At 39.8% G+C, this 21,803-nt stretch overlaps 1 protein-coding gene and 3 long non-coding RNA genes across 8 annotated transcripts in view; 2 read left to right on the forward strand and 2 right to left on the reverse strand.

Annotated features, from left to right (window-relative positions):
* Positions 1-21,803, reverse strand: part of LOC145643347 (uncharacterized) — a 31,671-nt gene that overhangs the window by 1,882 nt on the left and 7,986 nt on the right. Inside the window, exon 1 of one of the 2 annotated variants that reach the window (XR_014118274.1) lies at positions 2,442-2,518. The exons of the other annotated variant lie outside the window; for it this stretch is intronic. This is a non-coding gene — a long non-coding RNA (uncharacterized LOC145643347). Of the gene's footprint in view, positions 1-2,441; positions 2,519-21,803 lie in introns of those variants that run through there. 2 annotated transcript variants of the gene reach the window in all.
* On the reverse strand, positions 4,827-8,795 carry LOC113591241 (uncharacterized). The gene is made up of 4 exons (XR_003412174.3): positions 7,582-8,795; positions 6,176-6,303; positions 5,785-5,885; positions 4,827-5,651 (listed from the first exon to the last, which is right to left on the reverse strand). It is a non-coding gene; the product is annotated as an uncharacterized LOC113591241 (long non-coding RNA).
* On the forward strand, positions 13,638-20,534 carry LOC118242638 (uncharacterized). Of its 4 annotated transcripts, none has more exons than XR_004776971.2 (3): positions 13,638-14,135; positions 15,857-16,006; positions 19,474-20,534. It is a non-coding gene; the product is annotated as an uncharacterized LOC118242638 (long non-coding RNA). The 4 variants fall into 4 exon arrangements; XR_014118330.1 differs by having other exon boundaries at positions 15,885-16,006; XR_004776972.2 differs by lacking the exon at positions 15,857-16,006.
* LOC145652095 (uncharacterized) lies at positions 17,793-18,955 on the forward strand. Its single transcript, XM_081701557.1, has 3 exons — positions 17,793-17,840; positions 18,175-18,415; positions 18,528-18,955. Exons 1-3 carry the CDS (start codon positions 17,793-17,795, stop codon positions 18,953-18,955), a joined length of 717 nt encoding a protein of 238 aa, XP_081557683.1.

Consider the following 21,803-nt stretch of genomic DNA (forward strand, 5'->3'; position numbering starts at 1 on the left):
ATCCATGTGTGAAAATGATGTCTCATGCTCTCTGAACCACTCTTTCACAATTAGAGCCCAATGAATCCTGGCATTGTCATCTTGGAAAAGGGAAGAAAAAATCCATTGATGGAATAACCTGGTCGTTCAGTATATTCAGGTAGTCAGCTGACCTCATTCTTTGGGCACATAATGTTGCTGAACCTAGACCTGGCCAACTGCAGCAACTCCAGATCATAGCACTGCCCCCACAGGCTTGTAGGGTAGGCACTAGGCATGATGGGTGCATCACTTCAGCTGCCTCTCTTCTTACCCTGATGAGTCCATCACTCTGGAACAGGGTAAATCTGGACTCATCAGACCACATGACCTTCTTCCATTGCTGCAGAGTCCAATCTTTATGCTCCCTAGCAAATTAAAGCCATTTTTGACATTTTGTAGCCTCACTGACAAGTGGTTTTCTTAAGGCTACACAGCTGTTTAGTCCCAATCCCTCAAGTTCCCTTTGCATGGTGCATGTGGAAGTGCTCTTACTTTCACTATTAAACATATCCCTGACTTCTACTGTTGTTTTTCAATGACTTGATTTCACCACACGTTTAAGTGATCACTAATCACGATCATTCAAGATTTTTTTCCAACCACTTTCCTTCCTCAAAGATGATGTTTCCCCACTGTTCTTCCACTTTTTAACAATGCGTTGGACAGTTCTTAACCTGATTTTAGTAGTTTCAGCAATCTCCTTAGATGTTTTCTCTGCATGATGCATGCTAATAATTTGACCTTTCTGAAACAGATTAACATCTTTTCCACGACCACAGGATGTGTCTTTCGACATGGTTGTTTAACAAATGAGAAGCTACTCACTGCATCAGTTAGGGTTAAATTATCCAATTGGAGGGTCTTACCTATTTGTTTAGTTAAATCCAGTATTGGTGATCTTTTCTTTTTTTTTTTGGCCAGGCAGTGTATGTGTTTCATTATTGTAAGGTTTTCATTTATCATATTCAGATATATTTGACTATATAAGATTTCTTCAGCATCTCTCACATTTTTCCACCTTGTTTTTCAGGGTACTCCCAAAAGCAGTGCTGTAGTCACCACCCACAGACAGAGCACTGTGCTACACAGAATATCTACTGAGTAGGCTCCATCTAGGAAATCTTTATTTAAAATGCAGAAATGATCAGTGTTTCTATAAAAGATTGGTACTTTAGGTGTAAAAAAAAACAACAACATAATTTATAATGTCACATCTCCCACCGCTGCTGACAACACACTGTCTTTGTTCTCAATTAATAATTGTGTTTAAGCAGCCTACACTCTTGATTTATTGACGATGATACAATAGGTTAATTAATGATTATTTATCTAATCTCCTTTTTTGCTAGTAAGACATCGTGTTTTAACATTTTGTGGGGGTTTTTACCAACTCTTTAATTATCCCCTTGCTTTTCTGTGTGGTATTTCTTGATTCTCTGGTTTTTGACTGTTCTCTAGATGTCCTCTCTGTACTGGTTGCTTTGCTTTCTGGTTTTAACTTTGGTCAGTTCCGACTATGTCTGTGACCGCTCTAATCATGCAAGTAAAAACCAGTCACGTTGTTTTCACAACATAACAACAACAACTAAAAACACAAGAGCAGGTTTGTGCCGCTGTGCCGGCTTACACACTGTCTATACCCTGTCTACATATAGCCCAAAGAAGTTGTTCCTGTCAGTCAGGGATGATGTGCTACTAGTGAAACACAAGAGCAGGTTTGTGCTGCTGTGCCTGCTTCACCGCTTTGTGCCATTCCCCTTCCTAATGCAGTAGCTACCTCCCATAACATTGTCAAAATATGTTCTGTGGTCTGTTTGATGCCCGATTTATGGGTTTAGGGGCTGTTCATGTCTCCTAATACATTCCTGATTATAGTCTTATAAAAACCCCATCCCTACGTATCTTATTTGTCGGTTTTTGTTTCCCCCTACACTGCCTTTCCCGTTAATGTTTACCCGCTATTGCTGTCTGTCTTTGATTTTGTTCAGTGTTTGTTCATTGAAACTAAGTGTTTCTTTATTCTATTTGTCACGATCGTTATGGTTTCCCTCGTAAGTTTCGTTTCACGTAAAATGCAAGGCGTCGGCACTTCGTACGTGTGTTCGCCCTCGCTCATCACCCCTTCCGCGCTACAAACTCTATATTTTTCAAGGGATTTATTTTCACGTGAATATTTTAATTCTTGAGAATATAGAATACTTCACCGTTCTGCCTTGTTCCATTACCAAATGAGTCTCAAGGTGTGACTTTCTAACATGAATAATTCCAAGACATCCACTGAATTCTAAGAGCCTGAGTGAACATTTATTATGTGGATATGAAAGATTATGAAATATTTAGCTTAATGTTACAGATGCACTATATATTAGTCAAGCCCAAACTGAACTCATGTTTCACAGTATAATTGTTTGAGTACTTACCTTGACAGTACTGCCTACAATGCGCACCAGAACACTTTTCGAGGAAAGTGAAAGCTCAAGGACTGTGTATCTTTATATGCCTATTTTGCCATGCACATCACAAGGAACAAACGTTAAAAAGGGAGGAGTCCGTCCTTTCACCATATGTCAAAATACTGTGCAAAAATGTTTAGGTTCCTAAGGAATAAGCTGTTTATAAGCTATTTACTTGAGCTTTGATTACTGGAATGTAAAACAGTATATAACACATACATATATAAACAAAGCAGCATTGCAAAAAAAAAAAAAATACTTTCTTGTAGGGTTTCAAGTCAGCACTAAGTTGAAATGTGAAGTGCTAGAGGACTTGTCCTATGGACTCAAAGAGGGAGAGAGTAAACAAGAGATAAGTGAGTGAAGTTATGATTAATAGACTGTTGAATAGTATCAAGGGAGGGCTTGTGTGCTGGAGTAAGGTGTGGGTATGTGTAACGTTGGAGAGGTGATGAGCGAACACACTTGCAACGTGCCGGCGCCTTGGATGTTATGAAGAACAGAATTAACAGAAGAAGCCATAATGTGAACAACAGGCAGGCAGGATAGAATAAATGAATAATACATTTAATAACAGAAACAGACCAGCACAGAACAAAACAGAACACACAGGTTAACATAAGAATAACAGGCTAACAAGGGGAGTACATGAACTGGGTAAAAGGGGCGTAAACACTTAGGGAAGACTAAGAAAGAATAACGATGAGGACTATAACTAGAGCTAGCAGGGAATACACAGAACTGGGTTATGTATGATCAAAAAAAAAACCACAGGTAAGTAGAACTAAAAAGGAAAACCAGACAACACTTGTATATATGAACAGGGGAAGAGAAACCTAAACGAAGCGAAGAGACGAGAGAACACTGAACAGGAAAAGAGAGCGGAATAAGTTAGATGAATAATCATGGGACAAACAACTTGGATTAAAACACAGAGAGAAAGTATTACATACAGCAGAGAACTGGCAAATATGAATAGAGAAAGTAACATGGAGCGAGGGAAGAAAGTACAGAGGACCAAGAATCTAGCGAGATATACCAAAACAGTAACCAACAAACGAGACACAGGAACAAGGTTTAAAATAGGATCATAATCAGGGACAAACTAGGAACAGCTGGGGATAAAGGGGAGGAGACAGGGAACCATGGAGAGGGACGAAAACCTGGAAGTGACTAGGTTGCCAGGGAAACAGGGAACGCTCAGGTCTGCGGGTGTGACAGCGTATCTGTGTGTGTGTGTGTGTGTGTGTGTGTGTGTGTGTGTGTGTGTGTGTGTGTGTGTGTGTGTGTGTGTGTGTGTGTGCCCATCAGGATGGATGCTGACCAAAACCCCTTACTGAAGGTCACACAAACAGCAGGGTGTGAGAACAGGATGGTGAGGAGCAGGTCTGGATGGATGAGCACAGTGGAAGGAGTCCATTAGCTCAGGAACCAGAACTTGGTCAGCTGACACCCAGCATCTCTCCTGCAGCCATGGGCTTCAAAGTAAAAATATGAAATGCTAGCAGTGCTCGGCCAACCTCGACCTGGATGGTCCAGTCAGACAATGTCCTTTGGCAGTCCAAAGTGGTCTAAGAGAAAGTGGCTCTAACATGGTGTTGAGCTTATGTGATATTATGTTATACACATAATAATAACTTTTATTAGTAGTAGTAGTAGTATTATTGAGTTCTTCCACTCTTACTTTTCATTTACAGTGTTTGTACAGCTCAGTCACTTCCAGTCTTCCCAGCACTGACCACCAGAGGTCTCAGTCCCCTCTGACTTTTAATCCCAACAGTTCCAGGACTGACCACCAGAGGTCACCTGAATAATGAACTGTCACCATGGTTACTCTGATCCTTACCACTTAACCCTAACCTAACCCTGGCCATTAACAGTCTCATTAGTTCCCCTTTCAGAATTCTCTCCATTCACCTTGAGTTTGTAAAGCACTGTCAGTCCTTACCTACTAGAATCCTGAGTATGGTCTCTCTATTGTGGACTTCTAGGGTTTTTGACCTATACCTGTTTTTGCCTTTTGGATCTTTGCTCTGTTTATTTTGGACTTTGCTTGCATTTATGAACCTTAGCCTGGGGAATGAACTTTGATTTTTGAATTGTTACCTTCACTTTATTGTAAATAAAACAACAATCCAAACAACAACCCTTACAATAATATTTCTTTTTTTTTTGTTACATTGAAAATGTAAAATGTATCTATAATACTAAATATGCATAATAAATTAATATGCATAAGTTAATAAATTATCACTTGAGCCTTATAAATACATAATACAATAAAAAATGTCTGTAAGCTATTATAACATTTCAGATAAGTTACTTCAAAACTATACCTCCGTGATGGCCCAAGTGCCGCAGGGCAAGGAGCAGGACACACAGACTCCCACAATGGTGACAGATGTTTATTTACCCCAAACACAAATAACACAAACAGTGGCACTCCCACAGAACAGGCACAATGAACATGGGCAACGTAGAACATAGCTCACAAACATAACGTGGAACTTGAATGTACACGGAACAGGATCAAGAGCAAAGACCGACAAAGATGCACATTCCCACAGCAGTTTACATACACACAGACATTACTACAACTACCTAGCGCAGATGTGTGCTAACAAGGAAGGTGTGGTTACAAATAGGACAGTGAATGCCTACTGCACATAGCGGGCCGTACCATGTGAACAGTGGGAAGGGGAGCATTCCCTGCCAACCTCTATACAATCATCACGCAATTGATTTCTAAGTCCACAGCAACAGGTCATAGGTTTGTTCTGTCAGGCTGTTTGGAGAAACTTATTTTACAGTTATTTACAGATATTTTACTATCCCTGTGATACTGTGTGCACTGTCTGGGTGCATGACTGTATGTATGTTTCCTAGTGTTTGATTACCCTTAATAAATCCTGATGTATAAAGTAAACTCCAGCTGAGAAGTGCAGTAAGTTTCTATGGTACCAATTATCATGGTCCCCATGCATGTCTTATCAGACCTGCTGTAAACCAAATCTCAATTCCTGTGAGCAGTCCAGGAGTGAACCCATTCCATCCACTCACAAAATAGCCCATCAGAAGCCCAATAACCACACACCCTCCAAACTCCATTCTCTCCTGGATAATCCACTGCTTGTCCTCACTCCTCCACAGCTGACGGAAGCGCTGCCTGTCTTCAACCTCGATGGATGAAAGTGTTTTCATTAATGGAAATTAAATTAATGAAAGCATGTACACTAATTCTTGTTGCTGTGACTCAGAAAGAGCCCTCCTGCAGCCGCAGCATGATACATTTGATTATTTTCTTACTCACCCACTGGTTTGAGATATGCAGGGAAGCCATGTCTGTCAAAAGCCTGGATCTATAAATGGACATCTTTATACAGTCTGCTTTGTATCCCGTTCAATTCCTCTCTGGTGTATAAGTATAAGCCATATATATTCAATTGTCGGATATCTTACATCTACAACCTGGAGGTTAACAGCACTAAAATTTTAGTGATAACTGTCTCTGTCAGACAAAGTTTAACAATTCCCAAGCCCAATAAATCAAGATGAGTCCAAATTTTAATTTGTTTGAGATGTACAATAATCTTAGAAAAAATTTAATCTTTAAATTTTTTAAATTAGATCTACAGCTGTGATTATGTTTTGACTACACAACCAGATAAACCAGGTGCTAAACTTTTTTTTATTCCACCCACCCATTGGTTGGAAGAACCCAGGGTCACTTAGTTCCTTCTCCATGAACTCTCCATGTACTCTCCATGTTCTTTTCCATGTATGTGCATGTTGAAATTAATTCTTGAACATTTCATGAACCTAAAATATGCTTTAAAACAGTGGAATTAAAAACATAATAGATTATGATCTTCAAAATATAGATGAATATCTGGAAAAACATGAGAAGACTGAATGTAATGTAAATATGTGGAATGCATTTAATATATATTTAGGTTTCATTCAATATTCTCAGGGTTTTGTTTTATATATGTGTTTCATTATCGTAAAGTTTTCATGCAGCATATTCAGATATATTTGACTATACAGGTTTTCTTCAGCATCTCTCACATTTTTCCACCTTGTTTTTCAGGGTACTCCCAAAAGCAGTGCTGTAGTCACCACCCACAGACAGAGCACTGTGCTACACAGAATATCTACTGAGTAGGCTCCATCTAGGAAATCTTTATTATCTTTATATGTAAAAACTAAAGTTACTGGCCACCCCCCTGGCCACACAAATGACAGTGTTTCCCATACGTTTAAAATATTATTTGTGATAGTAAATGTAGCTATTAGTATTAGTAACCTATAGCAGATTTAGCTGTAATCTATTGGTGAGTTTGTATGTGTTTGGTAGAGTAAGTCTCGTTTCTGTATGGTTAGTGTTTTAGAAATGTTAATAGTAATGTTAAGCTTGCCAAGTTACAGTAAATAGTCTTGATTTAAAAAATGGAAGATGCTTGTAGGTTAAAAATACAATGTGCTGGACATAAAACAAAACTTTGTTCTGAGCTATTAATTCACCTTCATGTTTAATCAATACCTACACTCTTGATATATTGGTGATGATGAATTAATGATTCCTCAGCTGATCTCATGTGAATATCATCTAATATAATATAGTGACTTTAACTTTGTATTAACTTGTGCACAAGTTCTTCTATAGCATTTTTAGTGTGCCACCCCAAGTTGTTCACTGGTCTCATCTGCTCAGACTTTGACAGGGACTCCAATTCCCAGGAACCATTGGAAGTGACATCACACCCTGTTTTGTTTTGTTTTTCCTCTGGTTCTCTGGTTGTCTTCTGTGTAGTGGTTGCTTTGCTCTTTGGTTTTGACTTTTGACAGTTGTGACTATGTCTATGACTCCCCTAAGCATGCAAGTAAAACCAATCATGTTTTTCTGACTCCACAAGTGGCTGTTTTCACAACATAACATAACAAAAAAAGACATGCAACAAAACATGCAATAAATAGAATATTGGTATCTGAAATGCATTCAACTTGATTAAATATCCTAAAACCTAAAAAAAAAGATTAATACATATAGCAAACAATACCTAAAGATCACAGAAGCATTATATGTATTATTAAAAATATAAAATACCTGGATGCAGAATATTTTGCTATGTATCCAGAAATCCAGCTGGTTTACATGTCTGGGGAAATGACCTCTTCACAGGCTTTAATGTCGCACTATGCCTGGCACCACACCCAAGCGACATGCCCACTAACACACACACATCATAATCACCTGATCACTAATCATGTGCACCCGTGCCGTGTTTGCCTTCTTTGGTTCTCTCTCTGTTTATAGCTCACTGGAAGACTCAGTCATTATTCCTCAACACTACATTCATGCTTAGCACCGTTTAGACAGCTCACCATCGTACTATTATTATATCACTCCCTCCCTGCTGATGTCCACTGAAACTTTAAACTAATGGAAAGTATAAGTCTTTTAAGCACTTATGGCTGACTTACAATTGTGACTGTGTACATCTTGAGGGCTAAAGTCCTTGCTCAGGGGCCCAATTTGGCATTGGTAGGGGTTGCACCAGCAACCTTCTGATTACTAGTAGAGTACTTTAACCACTGAGGTACCACTGCCCCAGATATCAATGAAACTACCAATACATAAACTACCATTACTTATACAAAACAACCATTACATAAAATATCAGACAGCAACACATCCCTCCTCATTAAAGCACATGTTTTTAAACCTAATCTGCCAAACAAAAAGTGACATGAGAACATTTCAGGAGCGGGGATAGAATTTCTACACACTTACAAGCATTGTGCTAAATGTTGACACACCTGGAAAAACAAGTTTTGTCACAATGTTTAATCAAGGCTCTGATCCAGGACCAGTTTCTCTTGAGGACATAGCACTAATTTCAAACCAGCAAACTTATTGCACGAGTGATTAATACACCATGGATCAGCATTACTGAATGGTGAACTGAAATACAGCACTGCAGAACACAGGAGGCTGCATGATTCGTCCATGACAATGTGAGGTTCTTGTGACACTGCACATTTGACAACATATGAGCTCACAGATGATCAGAATTCAGCTTTTCAATGTGTTCCATCATGCAGACCCATCACAACAGACCTGGTCATCACCTGTTCCAGGATCAGTAAGTGTATGGAGAAAATCACAGCATACCCTTCCTCTCCCTGATAATCACCTGTTCCAGCACTTTCCCTCGGGTTGGCACTTTAGCCAAATGAGGATCATGACAATCTGGCTACAGAGAAGTGTTTTACCATATGCCATCAAAGTCATGAATAGTTTAATACCTAAATGCATATAAACTCCCCATAACACACATAATCACACACCTAAACATTTAATTTCATCTTGATCATTTCATAGTACTTCACCTTTATCTGCACTTTTCTGCCCTACCTTTTGCCTGCCAATCTACTTATTTATTTTTACTTCATCATTTTATAATGGCATCTCCCAACACCTGCACTCAGAACTCTTAACAATTGATGCACATGTAAAGTTAAAAAGTATGACTATGACTGTGTGTGTATGTGTGTGTTGTGGAACTGTCTTTTGTTGTATTGTGTACATGCAACCATGCGGACTGAGCTACTGTAACGGTAATGAACCCCAGAAACCACACTCGGCACTGCACTGCCATGTCTGCTCGCACACACCTCCGATCTGATTCACCAGAGTACTAACACGCAACTGATCCTCATTCTCCTCATTACTACGCCTCCTCTTGCATTCACGTTGTGAAGTATTGCTACTCCATGGGGTGTACTGAGAGTTCTAGAATCATATTGGTCCACCTGGTTTTTGACTTCTGCCTGTTTTTTACACCTCGTCTCCCGCCTGACCCCTGGACACCCCCAGGACTCAGCCCCGTGTTATCGACCTTGGAACAACCTCACCACGAATACGTGCCTGACCCCACAGATCTGTTTGATTTCACTAATAAAACCTCTTGTAATTGGATCCTCTTCCTTGTGTGTGTGTTCATTCGTTACAGTAACCAAGAATAAATTCCTTGTATGCGTGAGCACACTAGACCAATAAAGCCTTATTCTGATTCTGATGGGGAGGAATGCTCCAACACAGCTACACTATACCAGTACAAGCTATTTTATGAAGAAAACGTTTGTGTAATTATAATATTGCAATATGTATATTTCATCTATGTTACAATCGCGCTGTTCAAAGATAACATAAAGGTTAATCATAAAGGTTTGCAGTTCCGAACTTCTCTGCCAAGTTTAAATTTGGGACTTATGGTACTAAGAATTAAATTAATTAGTTCCATAGTTAAGTCTGCCTATGAGCTAACTTAATTAGAACTACCTTGTTTCTCATCACCTTGTGTCATTGGCCCACTAGCTAAATTGTTATAAGAGTTTCAGAAAAAGGATAGCTAGCTAGCACTCCTGCTTGACAGACTGAACTAAAAATACCTCTGTCAAGATTGTTTCAGCCAAGTTGCATCAAACATCTTAAACAATTTTATTAAAAGGTACCATATTGTAACTGGTGCTGCCATGTGCCATTTTAAAAAACCAACACTACCTTATTACAATTTAAAAACAATCAAATTAAACACAATGAGCAGGTAATCTTGTTCTGAGTTTCAATTGCAAAGGACTTCGCTGACACTCATAGTCACCAACGTAGTCACCAACACACACGTGCATAAATCATTTCATCAATACAATTAATAACAGACTGATGACATTCTGGATGCAACCGGCTCCTAAACTAGACCATAAAACAGCTCATCAGGTCATATTAAAAAGAAACCTCCCGCATCACTTAACCACTGCAATACCGCAATTTTCAATCTAATGCCTCCAGGTCACCCAGGGGTCACAGGTCGTATACTTACAAGGCTTAGTAACACTCTGCCAAAGGCTGCGGAGTCCAAACCGAGACTGCTCAGAGTAGCTCTCTCGAGTCCTGATGAATGCAAATCGCTTCTACAATTTTCCTTAAAGCTGAAGGGCTCTGACCTCAGTCTGCAAGAGGATTTACCTCTTAATGACAGATTAAAATGCATAGAGGCACTTAAGGATCTGAGGGCACATTGTGGCGTGGGTGAACAAGGCCTTACCCTTGTGGGTTTTCGGGTGGTGTGCTGACAGTTCACTACTACCCTGTCACAGCCGATATTGGTGGCGCACGACCCGAGTACCGTGGTAGACGTCTACTTAATGTAGTTCCAACGAACGTACGTAGCAGAGGTAATAAGATGCACGAATTAGGCCAACTGGTAGATGACTTCAAACCAGATGTCATTGCAGTGACCGAAACGTAGCTCACATCCCGTATTCACAATAGTGAGGTGAGCTTATCTAACTATTTGGTTAGATAAGACTTTGGTTAGAGCTGACAGACCAGCCCCACATCATGGAGGAGGAGTAGCGTTAAATCTGACATTGACGTGGGTAGGGTCATTATGTATGCATGTGCTAACAATACAGTTCAAGCTGTGGCCTTGACTGCTAATGTTCATCCAAGTAGTATCAGCATCGTGGTTTTATACAGAAGTCCAGATAGCCTGGACACTGTGGTCTTTAATTGTTTGAGGTCACATGCATCGAATAGGTGTTTGATTCTAGGGAACTTTAATTCTCCTGAGATATGCTGGAGGGCTCTGACAACTTCCCTAGGGTCTAGCACCTTTGCGAATAGGCTTCTTGAGTTCACACTCGAAAGTCCATTGAGGCAGTTTGTCGACAAACCAACTAGGTTTAAGAGTGAGCAATTGCCATCGATTTTAGATCTGGTGTTTGCTAAATCAGTAGGTGATAGGTCCTATGGGCAACTGCTAGGATACAGTGACCAAGCAGTGTTGCTGTTTAGATGCAACCTGACGAGACTAAGGAATGATGGTCGGATACAGTGACCAAATATATGGAAGGCTGACTTCCCAGCCATGAGAGATAAGGCTAGAGAGACACCCTGCTCCATCACCGATTCTGACACTGCAGACACTGCATGGGACAAATTTGTACAGTCCTTGAGCTATGTATCTTCACCTTACATACTGCTATGGTCTGCTAGGGAAGCAACTGCCAAGCCACCATGGATCCGTTACGTAGAGAGTAAGAGTCTTTGTAGGCATGCCAAACAGTGGAAGTGCTATGTAAGGGCCCCAACCAGTATCACCTGGGAAGGCTACAGGAGTGTGAGGTCAATGTGTAAAAGGCTCTTGCGAGCCTCTCGGTTACAATATGAAAGTGAGTTAGCTGGGTCAGCTGCAATGAACCCTAAGTGATTTTTCTCGTACATCAAAGCACGTGGGGCCAGAGTGGACTCTATTCCGGTTCTTTTGGGTGATGATGATACCCCAGTTTTTACCAACTTGGAAAGGCGTGTGTGCTGGGGAAATAATATGCCACTACTTTTGCATTGGAATCGCCACTGCCATTAGATATTGTGGCTGCTTTCTCGCCAGCAGATCACTCACTATGTGGTGTGGAGTTTTTAGATGGTAGGGTGCTCAAGGCCCTACTGGATCTGAATCCATCAAAAGCATCAGGGCCAGACGGATTCCATCCTAAACTCTTGAAGGAATTAGCATTTGAACTGTGGCAGCAGTGTATCAGAAATCGGAAATTGTTCGATTCCGCTGCCTTACCTAAGGTCTACCGGGAAGCTGTGATCTGTCCAGTTTTCAAAAAAGGCGAGAAAAGCCAACCGGTAAACTATAGGCCAGTTAGCTTGACCAGTATTATTGTCAAGCTAATGGAGAGGATCGTTCATGAGCTGCTGGAGGATTACCTATCTAGACACCATCTACTGAGTGATATTCAGCATGGTTTTCAGAAGGGATATTCCTGCCTTACAAACTTGCTGTCTGCCAAGGAGATGTGGGCCAACATGGTTGAACAGGACCATGCCATGGATGTAGTCTTAATAGACATTTGTAAGGCATTTGATAAGGTTCCACATCAAAGACTTTGTTTTAAATTGAGAACCTTTGGTATATGTGGCAGGTTGCTGGACTGGATTTTGGCCTTCCTCGATGGTAGAGAACAGTGTGTTCATGTTGGCACTAGCATGTCATCTAGGATTGCTGTTATTAGTGGGGTCCCTCAAGGGTCTGTACTTGGACCCATACTGTTTTCCTTGTATGTGAATGATATCCCCAAGGCCCTGGGTTTGTCATCCCTGTTGTTTGTGGATGATCTTAAACTATGGGCTCCTGTGGACAAACCTGGGGAGGGGGTGGATAACTTACAGAGTGCCCTAGATCGGCTCTGGGGTTGGTGGCAACAAGGGAGTTACTGATCAACCGGGAGAAGTGTTCTGTACTGCGTGTTGATCCCAAATTGCCTGCAACAAGATATCGGCTCTGAACAGTTAATATCCCCTCTGTCAGCCAGACCAAAGACCCAGGCTTCACCCTTTCTGGTGATTTCAAGGCTAGTGATCAATGGCAGGATTCAGCCACGAAGGGTTTCCATGTTCTATGGATGGTTTGTAGGGACGTCGGTAAAATCACCGGTGACATATTTGTTAGGATGTTCTTGGTATTTGTCAGGTCACAGCTGGAATATTGTGTTCTGGAGAATCCACCTTGTCTCATGAGGGACAAAATGGCCCCGGAGCGCTTTTTACAGGTTGGTACCAAGATGGTGTGCGGCATGCAAAACCCTAGGGACATTCTCCTTGCACTATAGGCGGCTTCCAGGTGACCCAATACTCACCTATCGTATACTCACTCATAAGACTGGATCTGACCTAACTTGACTATTTACACCAGCTCCCTTACCAGCCCTTCAGGGACATTCTTTGAAACTGACTAAGCCCAGGTCTGACTGCATAAGACCTGAGGCTTGGCCCTCTAGGCGGGTTATAGATTCGTGGACCTCCCTCCCTGAGGACGTTGTCATGGCACCCACAATTGGAGCTTTCAAGCAACGATTGGAAGCCCTTTCCCTGCATCTACACATGTTCCCGCATGTTCCCGCATGCATAGTCCCTCTTTTTCCCTTTTACTTCTGAGCACACTTTTTAAAAAAATTTTCTTTTGACTTTGCCTTCTTTTTATTATTGACCCACCTTTCCCCTGCCCACTTAATTATTTTTCTTTATTTAATTAATTTTCTGTATTATGTCACGTGATGGGTGCCAGTGGGGACAACTGTCGCTGGTCATGTTGGCCTTATTGGTTGTGATGTGGTTGACTTGTGCATACTACCTTGGTTCCTAGGTACTGGATAGTGGCACTCTGCCAGTCCCAACGACACACAACAGGAGAAACAATCACAGGATTTCTTTCCTAACATTCCGGGCCCCATCTGATCTGATCTGAGTTCTCATAACAACAAGAGTAATAATACCAACAATAATCATTTTTGTAGCCTGTTTCTAAGCTTGTTTCCATATAAATAAAATGCAAGTGCCACCCGTAAACTGAGCAACAATATGACTAACGTGTTGAAATATGACAGAAACTGGGTCAGTCCTAGAAGTCTGACTCATGAGCAGCCTGACAGTTCATCCGAGAAAGTAAAGAATTTACAGGAAATGGTTGCGTAAATATAAACTCCTATGCATATCAGTGGAAAGGAGTAGGAGAATACTTAGATTCATTGAACATCCAGAAGGCAAGAACACTTTATATCTTACACCCGCCGGCTTCTCTACAGTTTACAGTAAGTATCTGAACATGCAGTACATGTATTATTTTACTGTATGTCAGATATGAATGTTGCTACTCTCTCTAATAACAGACTTTGTTGCAAGTATGATTATACAGCGTCATTGTTATAAGTAAGATCATAAGCTGGTTCTTTATTTCTTCACATATTATAGCTAATATGTTGTTGATCAGACACCTAAATACGTTTCAGAGAATCTTGTTTATAGCTGAATTATGATCCACACCCATGTCTTGTGCGGTTTGTAGCAGACGCAAAAGGCAAGTTCTTTCATGCTTATTTCAGTGTTGCAACTTCTGTTGCTGTTATATGTCGGTGTACGGGACACATGGTGCTAAAGAATAGGATACTGCAATGTTATGCTTTGAGGACAGAGGCTATCCATTTACCTGTAGAGTCTTAGCGTTGTGTCAAATGACAATGGAGACTCAAAAATGAACCGTTGACTTCATTTAATTAACAACATTGAGAAACAAGTGAGTACAACGAGACTCTTCAACACAAATTCCTTATAACTGGACCTAGGCAGACTCCTGCACTCTGACTGGTTTAGTCACAGCTTACTTGCAGCTATGGTAGCTCATAACAGACAAATGCAGGCCAGATGTGGGTTCCCGAGCTGATGAACACTGTCGAACCAGAGCCTAGATGTCGAATCGGTCTAGATTCCTTTTGCTTTATCTAAGATGATGGAACAAAACTTAAAGGATGTCTGATAAAAATCCAGCCAAACAGTTTTTCTTTCGATGGCCATAACTAGCCATAAAGTATTCAGGAAAAGATTAGCTATCTAGCCTGCTAGACTGAACAAAGGACGCATCTGCTTCAGATAAGTTAGGTCAAAGTGTTGGCGCTTATGATGTCATTTGTTAAAGATTGAATAGATTGTGCTGCAAAAATATGAATAAGTCACAGTAATAAAGGCTTTTACTCCCTCTGAAGTGGATTTAGGGTTAACAACATAAAACTGAACATACAATTATCTCTCATTTGAGGCGTCTTCTTAAACCACCCCCAATAAATACATAAATAAATAAAATGAGTAATGTTTGACAGGTTATTAACAGGAAGTTGGCACTGAACATAGAGGAACGGGAGGAGACGAGGCTGGGCGCAGTGTATGAGTTTGTATAGTAACATATTTAGGCATGTCGAACTTGGATAGTCTATCAACAGTAAACTAGTGAACAGTGAACAACACCGATGCTAAATGTAGCTGTATACTATTTTTCACTGTGTATTATCTTTATCACTGCAGAGGGCTTTCCTACTCCGTGTTATTAACAATAACAACAACAACATACCAAATATTTTTTTGTAGCCTGCAACTAGGTTTTATAGATTGTACCCATATAAATAAAATGCAATATTTTTCTGTGAGCAAAACAATATGTCTCAACATATATAATTCTATCAGTTATTAATGTGTTGAAAATGTACTTGCAACAAAGCCAGTTTGAGAAATAGGACTGTACAATTATATATCGCATAGCCTTTATATAATTATGTAGTCTTCAAGCAAAGCAGTCTGACTCATGATTTCAACAGACGGCATGTTGTGTCAAATTCAACACCCTCGGCGTGTGAAGCAACCCCTTCCCGGGAAGCAATCCCCGCTTTCTTTAGTTCGATATCGAAATGAATCAGCAAGATCACACATGTTGGTAAACTGTGAAGGAAACCACTGATTTACTGTTTGTTTCCCATGTTGTCAGTTATTTTGGTATGTTTGGTTGTGTTTAGAGTTATTGGCGCTATCACCGTCAAAGAGCCTCCTGCATTTGCATTCTGCCTCAGGCCTCGTTCCTGGAAACATTACATTTACAGAGTAGAACTAAAAGCAAGACTTTCAGCTGAAAGCAGAGGTAATCCTCGTTTATTTTAATTATATACTGATCAAACGTGTAAGCCAACACAGTCAACACAGAGCGTTTTATTTCAGTATTTTAAAAATGACGTGTGTACATTTTATGCTGTTACATCCATGAAACCTATGCAGGAAACATAAACTGGTTATTCACGTCTATATGGCGAAAATAACTTTGAGCTACAACAGAATGAAAGTTACAAGACGATGTTTTTTATGACAGACCACTTGCCAGGAAATACATCCTCTTTTAATTCTGGCTACATTGGAATTTCAGCTATGAAACGGGGTAAAATCCCAATTGTCTATTCTGCATGTTCAGACTGTGTTGCTGACAAATTTGCTGTAGAAATTTGTGGTGTTTAATGCCAGACGTGGTGTTTAATGCCAGATGTATTATAATGTTCATTCGATCAAAACCCTGGCATATTTTTGCCAAAACACTGCATAGGGTTCACATTCTATTGTATGTTTAGAAGTCCATTTCATTGAATGTGTTATAGTTTTCTAAACTAAAAAGAAGATTATTTGTGATTATTTGTGAAATGGGATAAGGCTGTCTTTGAAGTAACATTTCTGTAACTGTAAATCTTTGTTGAAAATATTGTTTCTGCACATGTATAGAAATTAAATAATAATTTCTAGATTATAAATGCTATTTAATTATCGAAATTAAAGTCCAAGGGTAAAAAGTTTGGATTAAATTTTGCCACATTATTTTACCTGCTACTGTATATAAGACTGTAGGTAGGAACTGAGATATCCATAATCTGATAGTTGGCAAGTTAGCAAACATTAAAAGCAAAAAGCAAAGAAAAGGCTCAGAAAATATTAAAGGCTCAAGTCAGGTGAGTTTAGAAGCTCAGCGAAACACTGTTGGCAGAACACAGTTGCAGCATCAGCAATGTGAGAGTCAAGAGGAAATGCACAGCACTGGACCTGGGTTACTGTGGTCTTAAACAAACAAGGCACAGGTGGAAGTGATCACTATTCTGTATAATTGGTAGTGGGGCAGGTGTGTGTGTGTGTGTGTGTGTGTGTGTGTGTGTGTGTGTGTGTGTGTGTGTGTGTACTTTGAGCTGAGTGCCTGATGCACTGTGACAGTAATTTATTAAAAAAAAACATTTTTGGAAAGATCACTAGCAATAATGGCAGTTAGTAACAATTTTAACAAAATTTATGTTTTTTTAGATGGCAACAGCACATCAACATTCCTTCAAGTTCTGCTCAAAAAATAATAATTCTGAAACTTGTACATTCAACTGTACTGAACCTGGAACAGTGCTGAGGTCACTAAACTCCAGTGATTATTTCAAGACAATTGTAGCTGGTTCTGAGGTTTTCACTGAGAGACACAAGAAATAAAAAAAAAAAAAAACATATATGGAATAATTACAGAAGATTTTTCCTGTGAATTAATTAATGAGGGAGAGAAGCTTATCATACACACCTTCAAAAACACAAAGGTAAAAGAATACAGAAAAAAAATACATCAGGATTCATGGAATCTTCAGGAAACAAAAGCAGCAACCATTGATCAACCTGGAGATGGAAAAGAAAAACACACACACATCAGGATTCATGGAATCTTCAGGAAACAAAAGCAACCATTGATCAACCTGGAGATGGGGAAAAAAAATAACACACATCAGGATTCATGGAATCTTCAGGAAACAAAAGCAGCAACCATTGATCAACCTGGAGATGGGAAAAAAAAAATAACACACATCAGGATTCATGGAATCTTCAGGAAACAAAAGCAGCAACCATTGATCAACCTGGAGATGGAAAAAAAAGTATCTCATGATTCAGAGGATGCTCAGAAGACAAGAGTAAGAGGAGAGTTGGTCATCTTTATTGTAAACTGTGAAGGAGGCAAATACACTGCATCAGTGCCCAAACCAAAGCATGCTACAGACATCAATTTACAATCAGAAAGCAATAAAAATGATCAGAGTCAAACATCAGAGAAAATAACAAAATCAGAGAAAAGAAAATCAAGCAATTGCCCAGACTATAGAGAAATTTGGGAAATCTTGTGTAAACAGTTTGGGGATTTGGTGAAACACATGCAAAACAGAAATAGCCATGATTTTGAACAGCACGTACCGAGAAAAGAGGATTTTGTTAAAAAAACAGAACGTTTTTCAAAAATCTGTCAGCTAGAAAAAAATTGTAAATTGTAAATCAGTCTGTAGGATCAAAGTTGGAAATAGTGAGGGTACAGGCTTTCTTCTCTTTGATAACTTCATTCTCACAAATGCACATGCAATTGAAGCCAGTTATGACAATGTTTTAAAGAAACTCACACAACCAGCTGTGGTTAACTTTGACCTGAGGAGTGGAAGGGCATTAGATAAGGATCTTCAATTGTCGTCAGATGTTTTTGCATGTCTGAAGGGTCGAGGTGCATACCTTCCATAAGTTGATTTTGCTCTTCTGAAGCTGGAGTGTAATCCTGAAGAGATTTCAGTTACTCAGACTCCTTCATAAGTATGTCCCACTACGACCCACTCAAGGAATTTGTATCATTGGTCACCCTCACACTGAAGAAAAATGTGCTGACTTGTCCTGCATAGTCCCACATACTGAAACTGGGGAAAAAACAGGGGACAATATTAAGGTTAGTATAAAATATTATGCTGATTACACAGGGTTGGAAGTCATAGAGAAAGGAACCTTCATCGCAACATACAACACCTGCCTCCTTCAAGGTTCCTCTGGATCTCTTATCTTTGATGAAGCCTGTAAACTCATTGCAATGCACACTGGTGGATTCTTCACTCACCAGCACAAAGAACATATCACTGAGTTTGGCATTCCTCTCCATTCTATTATACACCACATTATGGAGCAGTTGATTTTAACAAATTTCAGTTCCAGAACTCTTGCTGAAAATAAAGTCACTCCTATGGAATATTTCTTTGCTGAAACCACCAAAAACTGATTATCTGATGAAATGTATTATGTCAGAGCAGCTTAATGATTTCCAACGTGAACATGTATGTGCCAGTATCTATACCAAGGCAGACAAGAATCAAAATAATAATCTACTCGAGAAAATGAAAGGATGTCTTGGTGAGCCTATTTGGCAGAATCTGATGAAGAAACTGGAGGGCAGAGTAAGTACACTTTTATGTCTGTTTTCAAAATCAGCTGCAGCCACTCTGCATCTGAGCAGCAGTTCAGGTCCACTGTGATGGTGCCTCCCCTCCAGCAGTCTGTCTGGTGGCAGCGGAAATCACGTGGCTTTTTTTTATGTTGTGCTCATCTGATGCACATGTTGTATGTTTCGTGCCCTACACAGGTGGCACATGGTAAGTCACATTTGTCATGTCCCCGGCATGCCGTTATGTTGTTATGTTGTCGTGTTATATGTTCCTTTTTCACTTTCTCTGAACTGTTCACTGCGAATCTCATACACACTGTTATCCACATAATGAACACAGACTATTGTTTTTAAAGGTGCAGTCTAAGAAGGAGGAGGAGGAAGAAATGGACACATTCAGTTAATATTCTGCTCAGGTGACAGCCTAAAGAATCCCCAATTGCACCACTGACACTTCACTGTAATAAGCAATGCTAGACTTCCATCTCAAGTGCTTAATATTAGATGGCACAGAGGAGCAAGGCAGAAATTGTACTGTACTCTGGTACCTGAATGACAAATTTAAAGGACAAACATCTAAGAGCTTTTCCATTCTTGAGCAGAGTAATCACATATATGTTAGACAGTCCACTAACACTAATTGTAGTGTGTGTGTTATAGTGGAAATATCTTTTCATTGTGGATTAACCCTCAAGGTGAACCGTCTCCCCCTTTCCTTGGGGACTGTCACAATGAGCAGAACATCCTCAGATCCAGAATGAGGGACCACACCCATCATAACAAGGATTAAACCCTAAAACAGAGCAAGGTTTTACCACTCCTGACATTCAACTCACTGGCTTCCATAAGTGTTCTTCCAGGAGGAAATCCAGGAATCAGAATTCATAATGTACTTTTTATTTTCCTTTTTTCAGGTATAATAATCACGTAATCACTTAACAGTTGGACTCTGTATGTGTTAAAACAGCAAATTCTGTCACAAGTTCAAGTAGAGTCCAGGTATATTGAGAATAACCCTTAAATTACATTATTATGTTCTTTGGATTGCATCATTTTGTTCTTTGGATTATATTATGTTCTCTGTTTTACTCTATGATGTTATTTTATTGTGCTTGAAAACATGTTTTAATTCTCTTGTTCCTTTTTCTTTCTTTTCTATCACATTTATTGCTGACAAGATAAGGGACCATTTCTCATTGTTTTAACTCATAGTATTAGATGGAAATCAGGTAGATGGAATTATAGCTTTTGATTTTATTAGATTTGTATTAGTTTATTAGTTTAGTTAGTTAACACAAGTGACCAGTTTAGGTATTAATAATGAGATCCTCAAGTTAATCTGTATGTTGTAATGCTTTTCATTTATCATGTCATGTGAACCAGATTTGATGACTATGGAATAAAACTGTTAAAAGTATATGTCTTTTATTCTTTTCTTTTTATGGTGAATTCCCAGAAAGGCCTCAATACAAAACCCAAAACTCAACTTGTTTGAAGTTTCAAGTTTCATTTATTTGTCACATACATAGTCATACACAATATAACTCGTAGTGAAATGGTTGAGAGGGCTCTGTCCAAACTGAGGAAAAAGAAAACATGGGTGCATAGAGGAATATATATTCTATATATGTACAAAAATATATTAACAATTCATGTACAATATATGTATATTGTTTATATACACAATGTACAATGTATATGGTTGTGTATATATGTATGTACACAATGTACAGATCCATTTTGTAAAAAGACATTTACAGTTTTTATGTTACATGGTGGTAATTTAATATATATACAGTTATTGAATATATATACAGTTATGTTACATGGTGGTGGTGGTCCCCACAGTTTATCAGTTTCCCTGATTCAGGGCCCGAATGGCCCGTGGGAAGAAGCTCCTCTTCAGTCTCTCTGTCTTGGTTTTCAGGGAGCGAAAGCGCCTCCCTGACCTCAACAGAGAGAAGAGCCTATTATTGGGATGGGTGGGATCCTTCACAATCCTCCTGGCCTTGGTCTGGCACCGCTTGTAGTAGATGGTCTGCAGGTCAGGAAGTTCCGTGTGAGTGATGCGCTCTGCTGAACACACTACCCTTTAGAGTGCTTGTCTGTCCTGCTTGGTGCTATTCCCAAACCAGACTGTGATGTTCCCCATGAGGATGCTCTCGATAGTGCAGGTGTAGAAGTTCCGCAGTACCTTGGAGGGCAGTCTGAAGTCTCTTAGGCATCTGAGGTGGTAAAGACGCTGACGAGCCTTCTTTGCCAGGGAGTTGGTATGGTGGGACCAGGACAGGTCCTGTGAGATGTGAACACCAAGGTACCTGAAACTATCTACTCTCTCCACCGTGGTTCCACTGATCCTCACAGGTTGGTAGTGCCGCTCCTGCTTCTTGCTGCAATCCACAATCAGCTCCTTTGTTTTACTGACATTCAGGAGGAGATTATTTTCCTGGCACCAGTTTTCCAGGTGCTTAATCTCCTCCAGGTAGGCCCTCTCGTCGTTGTCCGAGATCAGGCCCATCACAACGGTGTCGTCAGCAAACCTGACAATGATGGTGGAGCTGGAAGTGGCTGTGCAGTCGTAGGTGTACAGTGAGTAGAGCAGGGGGCTTAGGACAAATAAATATCATTAAAAAAAAAAAAAAAAAAAAAATATATATATATATATATATATATATATATATATATA

This window comes from Electrophorus electricus, chromosome 18, assembly GCF_041902795.1.
Source record: "Electrophorus electricus isolate QZ-2024a chromosome 18, ASM4190279v1, whole genome shotgun sequence".
Classification (NCBI taxonomy): Eukaryota; Metazoa; Chordata; class Actinopteri; order Gymnotiformes; family Gymnotidae; genus Electrophorus; species Electrophorus electricus.